General features: G+C 47.2%; 1 protein-coding gene across 5 annotated transcripts in view; it reads right to left on the bottom strand.

Moving 5' to 3' along the window:
* The window catches only part of LOC126578370 (muscle LIM protein 1-like), a 13,837-nt gene that overhangs the window by 4,199 nt on the left and 2,138 nt on the right, over nucleotides 1-7,500 (bottom strand). For 3 of the 5 annotated variants that reach the window (XM_050240853.1, XM_050240852.1, XM_050240854.1), the window contains exons 2-3: nucleotides 5,880-6,082; nucleotides 4,551-4,713 (exon numbers count right to left, since the gene is read on the bottom strand). In XM_050240853.1, coding sequence (XP_050096810.1) covers nucleotides 4,551-4,713; nucleotides 5,880-5,994 — 278 coding nt within the window. In that variant the 5' untranslated portion in view covers nucleotides 5,995-6,082. Of the gene's footprint in view, nucleotides 1-2,267; nucleotides 3,467-4,550; nucleotides 4,714-5,879; nucleotides 6,083-7,500 lie in introns of those variants that run through there. The other 2 variants (XM_050240856.1, XM_050240855.1) reach the window with 1 other exon arrangement.

Raw genomic sequence — 7,500 nt, 5'->3', positions numbered from 1 at the left:
GGCCACCATGAAAGGTAACGGTTGATTTGTTTTGTTTTGAGGGACGTGTTTTTTTTTTGTGGTCAATTCGGTGCAGGATGGTGATGAATGATGGGATGTGGAGCGATAAAGAAAGAAAAAAGAAAGAAGAAGAAGAAGAGAGAGAGAGATAAAGTATAAGAAACCATTAGACGTTCACAATGCGATCGCTTTCTCCTTTTGTCGTTTCTCCTTGGCAGGAGAATTGAATTGCGTTGGAGCATAAACGATAGCATATGGTTACTGCGATCCAGGTGACTATTATCGCGATCGACTACCATCTACTCCTCTGTCTACCAAGCAATGAAAACCCCCCTCCGGGACAAGGACAAGTCCCCTCAAGGTGGAAGAAATTTCGGCTCTAATGCAACGCCTCTCTTCGCGACGCACGCCCGGTCGACAGCATTCGTTTTGCGTGTCTTTCGTACATCAATTTCACATGACAGGTTCACTCCATTTTGGGGGGGGGGGCACTTTCCTTATCCCGTTAGGTACAAATGTTAGGCAGTTTTATAGGGAAGGAGTAGAGTAGAAGAAGAACGGATAGAAAGTGAGAGAACAGAGATTTACAATTTAGATAACAAATCAGAGACCGTAGTAGGAACGTGATAGAGATGAAATGAAAGTGGTAGGAATGAAGTGGTTTCGAAACATGCAATAGAATAGCGATGATAGAATGGCAAGCAAGCGTGTGTAAATGTGCAGGAACAGAAAACGGCATACGGATGGTAGGGCAGAAAGACGAGAAACAGAAATACAGAAAGAAAGCCATAAACGGCCCCGAACCAACACCACGGCAAATGGGTAACACAAATAAGTTAGAACAGTTGCGCAAACGGAAAATCAAAAGTCAAACGCGTCCAAACAACATGAAACACAAAAGAGAGAATAAAAAAAGAGCAAGAGAGCGATACAGAGAGCGCAGAATGAAAAAACGAACAACAAAGGACACAACAAAACGGTTAAAAAACGATTGTTCAAAAGTGCAAAATCGGACAGTGAGAACGGGAAGAGGATGGACAGAGGGCAACAGGTAAGACAGTAGTAACACCGAGACAACAATCAGGAAAAATCAACACAGGTGATACGGAACAGAACAAACAGCACATCAAACATCAAAGGAACATCATGAATATCTCACCGATCACGGGCCAGATCACGGGAACACACATACGTACGGGGTACAACCGCAACAGTCAAAACACGTATGAGGCACGCGAGATCTTGAGATCTTGAGTGTGAAATGTTTTCTGTGGTTTCGCGGTGGCGTTTCGCTCAGGGGGACTAGGCTGCAGCTCTCGGGCTAACTCCGTTCCGTGGTGTACTAGGACCTTGGCTTTGCAGACCGTTCTGCATTTTCTGGGTTTGCTGCGCTAACAGTCCCATCATAGTATCCATTGCCTTTGAGCTTTATCATCCAGTCGGAAGGTAGATCCGTTACAGAACGCATCATTGGTTTGTGTAGTGTTTATGTGTGTCTTTCGGGACGTTCTGGATGGTATACACATATAGACACAGCAGGGAACATAGACAAGATGATGACAAGAACATCCCAAGAACTCGCATTCTCGTACACGCACGCACACGACAGAAAAGGAGAGACGTCACAGGGTGATTGGTTTGTACATCCGGTGGCGTGGCGATCGCCGTGGTCCGCCGTGGTCATAAGCGTTGCCGGCTCTATAGGCTCCAAACGTTTCATGTTGTTGGTGTTGGTGGTGGTGCTGCTGTTGCTCAGTGTGTTGCTCGGGCTCTTGGCTGTATGAAGGGCGGTTGGTGATGATGCCAGGAGGATAGGGGATGCGCACGAAAAGGACGAATAGAAGAGCAGAAAGGGGTCGTTGTCGCGAGGGTGATGATTATGTGGGTGATTATGAAGGATCAGGAATGCATACAGATCCGCAAAATGCCGCTTGTTTGCTAAATTACATTGCTTATGCTTAGCAGTGTAGAGTGTTGCAAACAGATGTGTTGCCTCAATGCAGTTCTCATGCACGTTCCTTTCACGATCGTTTCGGCATGGTCAGTATCATTCCAGGGGGGCGGGGATGGATGGGAAAGTATGCATTCGGCGAACTTTACACAGACACATCATTTATAAACAAGACGGTGGTGCTGTACTGCGTCAACTCGCTGGCGTTAAATGGTTGTAATGGGGGAGGGAACAGATAACCAGAGAATCGAAAGGGGAAGATGCAGAGGATGATCCAAACTAACGAACAATAAACAAAAAAAAAACTGTCGTCTCATTTCCATTAGTCACAGACATAATACGATTTATTTGCCAAATAGTTTCATCCAATTTCCGTTTCGATACAAAACTGACCTAATCGAAGCGGAGCGGGGTAAAACCGGGGGGGGAGAGTAGTCAATCTTAAACCAAAAATGAAAAAAAGAAACAAACAAGAACAAACAAGTGTCGCAAGACATTTGCTGAACACGAACACTCATTATCTCATCTCATCATCGGCTCTCTAGTCGGATGGAGACTTTTGGTACTTTTGGTTTTTTTGTTGCCACTGTTTTTTTTCCTTTCCTGGCCACAGGCTACACTGCTAAGCTACTGCTAAGGACGGCCCACCGTGGACGCGTTTGTTCATGGGTGATCGCAAGCGAAAGAACACAGGAATAGAACATGTTTGGAAGAAGATCTTTTTGAATCGAACACTCACACTAAATCCACACTCAGAAACAGATAGCGAGACACAGAGCGAGAGTGAGAGAGAACGGAAAGGGGAGAAGGAACGGATTAAAACCGTAGCCAATGATTCGCTCAAGTCCTGATTGGCGAAAATTATGGCAAAATTAGCCCAAAATCAGGCATTCAGCGACATAACTAAAGACACACAGCGGCAGTAACAACAATTACACAAAAAGTGTTCTCTGTAGGTGTGTTTTGTGCGTTGCTAGTACTTCTTTAAATCGACTGTAACCATTTTACTTGCTCAGTTATCTTCCTAACACAAACTCTCTCTCTCTCGCTTTCTGACACTCGCTCTAACAATACTTTCGCGGAAGCTTATGCAACAAAAATACTTGGTTGGTGTTGGCGGGGCTCTAACCTGCGCCCATACTGAAGCGATCCCTACCGGATTCATCTGGCTGACATTAAGCGGATACGATGAACACCGATTCAAAACTGTTGGAAGGCGAAAAGTTGGCGAACTGAAGAGAAGGTGAGAAGGTGAAACATCTCCAATCAACACCTCTTCTACACAATGTGGCATGGCTACTAGATTGACTGACATGTTTTTGTTTCCTTCTACTGGCTGTCCTGTTTGTTTTCCTAATTTGTTCTCGGTTTGCAGAGCTGCAACTGTTGCATTAACTTTAACGGACGTTTGTTTTTGTGTTGGGGTTTTTTTTTATTCGGGGGGCGGAAGGGCGAAAGAGGTCGCTGGCTCGCTCTCCGCTGGCTAGTACGTGGTGGCTAGCAGGCATTTACTTGCTGCTCGATTCAATGGTCATGGTCGAAAGAGGGTGGGCAGAACGTTCATCAAGAACGCACAGGATCAAGATCAATGAGAGATGAGAGAGTGACGCAGCAACAGCAGCAACAGCAGTGGTGGTGATGATGGTGGTGGCGTTGGTGGTGGTGGTGGCGGAAGATGTAGTGAAGGTAGTATAGCGGTAGTGGTAGCGGTAGTAGTTGGTTTTTGAATTGTGGTGTTGCATGAAAATGTAAGAAAAAAATAACAGAAAAGTGGAAATCAGCATGCAGTCTTCGTGGAAAAATGGGCTTTGATTCATATTATGGTCTTTTTTTTGGGGGGGGGGGGGGGGTGTGGGAGTTTCTCGAGATGTTTTCTATTTTGTTTTCGTTCGCCTTACAGTACAAAAAAATCCACAATCATCAGGGACGGACAAAGGGGACACGGTGTATGGGAGTACTGTGTAGGCAACCGGTGTGGTGATCGCGCTCTTCGAATGCTTTCCACATCATGCATGCAGGTCACGAGCACTTGATATTTCACATTCGAGACACAGCATTCGAAGTACGATCACCACAGTGCCGGCACAAAACGGTGTTCCAAGGACCACTCGAAGCATCGCATCGCATTTTTTGGAACGAACGAGAGAAAGAGAGAGAATGTGTGTACAGTATAGACACGACGATCGTAGGATCATCTCCCTATCATCAAACTAAAAACAAACAAAGAACGGAAGCGATCGAACCAAAACGAAAGAAAGGAAACATAATGTAAGGAACAGAAAAAGGAATAAACAAGAAAATGAAAAACAAACAAACAAAGGTCTAAGGAAAGGCCCCCGCCCGGCGGAGAAAGAACTCGCGCACACGAATGTGATGTAAACCCCCGCGGTGCATCTCGTCGACGAAAACGACGCACAACACAACGATAAACGTAGGGGAGAGAGAGATAAAGAGAGAGAGAGAAAGTACGGAGGATTTGTTTCCAGGTGGGGGGCATATCATCATCGATCGCGATCGCAATCGATCTCGAATGGAAATCTAATATTTAAACAAGGATTGAAAGGGCAAATAGATTCGTTTGCTGGATTGCGACACTTACCTCTCGGACTGAAACTGGGAACCGGTGTCCATCGAGAGGCAACCGGCGCCTCCACCGAACCCGTAGCCCTTCGGTCCGTACTTGCGTCCGTGGCAGTTCTTGCAGTACAGCTCGCTCTCGTGCTCCGCGCAGTTTGTGGAGTCAAGCATCTTGCCGCACATTCCTGAATGGTGGTGAAGGAGTAGCAGGAGTAGCAGTGGAGTGGAGCGGAGTAGGAGTGGGAGTACAGAAGAGTGACGTTAAAATGTAAGTTCGAGTTTTAAAAATAAACGCCAACAAACCCCCCTGCGCCCTCTTTGATATTGATATTGATTGACAATCGCACCGCGAATCGCCAGAGCGCGAATGGATGCGACCGGGGACAAAGCCACCAGACAGGCGGCACCGGGCATCGCACAGAAAAGTGTAGTTTTAATTAGCGGTGGCGATCGGACTCGCCACAAGCCGCGCCACCCAGCCTGCCAGCCGCGTATCGACGGCCCACAAATGGGGTCACATGCTCAGCACCGAGTGTGCGTCGAGGTGTCGAAGGAAAGATTCTTGTTTTCTTGTGTCTTGTGTCTTGTGGTGGCGAATTCTCTGGGCACGCTGCCAAACCGCTAAACCGTTCGTACGGCTCTGCTGCCCGCTAATTAGCATTGGCAACGATCGATCGAATGGTTCAGTTGCTTGCATCAGCAACGAATTCGAAGCAAATGAACTGCATCTCGCGGTTGGAACTGGAGAGGCAGCCAATTATCCTGCCACAAGATAATGGTTCCTGATTACCATTTTTCGATTGCAACAAACCGAAACGGAGGTCAAAAATTGACCTTTGAATGAATTATGATCATCAGATCATTCTGATAAATGTCATAAATGGCCCGACCCGACGGTTCCATTCCGTCCACCGGGGAAAGGGAAAAAGGACGGAGAAAAAACAAGAAATGGCCGCTTCTAAACAACCTAGCAACTGCAAACTGCACTTGCACTGCATGTGCATGTTTGCGTGTCCTCGATGTTCTATTTTAAGGGTTGCGCCAGGGCGTCGACGGCTAAAACATTGGCTCGGCATACGTCAACGACACTTGGCCGTCTGCCGGTCTGCCGGTGTTGCCGGGAAGAAGCAGAAGAAACAGAAGAAGAAACAACCAGCGGAGTGCCCGGTGTACGCGCTGGTTGTCAACAAAGCTACAACACCGATAGAGAGAGAGAGAGGGAGAGACGAGATGCCGCGTTTCTCACAACGAGGAAGGGAAGAGGAGGGCCCGAAACCATGGTGGCCATGGGTGGCGCTGAGCAACCAGAGTCTGCAGGCGTAATGTTACGTAACTGGCAAGAAGTACTTACCGCATTTGAAGCACTGCTTGTGGAATTTGTGTCCACCGGCGACACGCTCCTCGGCCGCGTACACCGACTTGCCGCACTTGGGGCACTTGGGGTTCTCAGCTGGCTTGAAAGGCATTTTGGCGGCTGGTTTTTACTCTCTTTCGAACTAACTTTGCTTTAACTCGACTGGACACACTAGGTGTTGCTGCTGCTGCTTCGACGACCTTTACAGCGGACGAATGCGGGAGGTGAGAGAATTATGTGTTTCGGTTTGTTCGAGCTGCTGCTTATGTAAATTCGTGGCACGCACGCACGCACGCGGTAGCAAAAACCCTCCTAAAGCCCTGTGCAGCTGAGCACCACACTTGCTGCAACTTTAGCTAACTGGCGGATTTCCCGTTTGGCACCAAAGCCCTCGCAAACGCGCAAACCCGTAACCGTAACCGATCGTGATCTAACGCTTTTCTTCCAAATGGCTCGCGACGAGGACGACAACGAGGGCGAGGACGGAAACACTTAGTTAACACCGATCGCGGTCAGCGCAGTCCGTAGATGATGGTGGATAGGAGGGGCTCTAGGGCGGCGCCTAAGATTCCCCGCAACGAAAAGATCCGCAGAAACTGTGCGTCAAAGTGCGACACCAGCCAGTACCGACCACGGTGTGTGCAGTACAAGTACTTCCCGATGTCGTGCGTACAGGCGACTGAGATCGATCCGTACCGTCGTCTACTAGAGCGCGAACGATCGATCAATCGGTGCAGATTCGTTCGACTGCATAAAACATCGAAGCAACCCTCGGTCTCGCCGGGTGTTCATCTTAGCGAGAGACTAAACAGAGCGCGATTGGCGCAGAAAAAGGAGTTCGATTTGCTGTTAAACCAATAGAAATTGCAAGCGGTAAAAAATATTGTATATTGTTTGCGATATTTTGCTGTAACTGCGATACTAAATTCGTTAAGTCTCGGGGTAAAAAACGGATATTAGCACGCGGGCCACAGAAGAAAGACCTGTTCATCAACCTGTTCGCTGGCCATTTGACGACATAATTTGGAAGTGCATGGCTAAAAAATGATTAAATTAGCTTTACCCAGCTAAAGCATAACCATGTTCGTGGCCAGAGATGTAAAAGCAATCGCGAAACTGGTCGCTGCGCCCGGAATACGAAATACTGTAGCTTCGTTGCCCAAAATCCGATGATGGAGGCGCCTGGTAACCGGTAATTTTTTAAAATGATTTTTCATTGTTCCAGGGTTTTTTTAATAGAGATTGAAAATAGCTAAATAACACAAGAACCCCAAACTCTATTATGTGGTGAATGTAGAAATGTTGAAAAAATGTTTCATTCATTCAGTTTTTCCATTACATCTTTCATTGCAGTTATGTTACCAATTTTCAATTCCAACATAAAATTACATAGAACATAGAACAGTAGTGACGTCACGAGACAGGGGTAACTCAATCGAGTACTCAACAAAATGTATCGGACCTCGGGTTTACTGACGACGAGCCACTAAAGCGAGCAATCAGTGATAAACTCTGGATGCTGCTACCGAGAGAGAGAGCGAGTGCATCACGAGATGTCGTCGCGCGCACGGATATAAATAACATCTCACGAGAGTCGATCCACGCGCCGAACGTGATG

This window comes from Anopheles aquasalis, chromosome 3, assembly GCF_943734665.1.
Source record: "Anopheles aquasalis chromosome 3, idAnoAquaMG_Q_19, whole genome shotgun sequence".
Taxonomy (NCBI): Eukaryota; Metazoa; Arthropoda; class Insecta; order Diptera; family Culicidae; genus Anopheles; species Anopheles aquasalis.
This window is presented reverse-complemented; position numbering and strand designations above follow the sequence as displayed.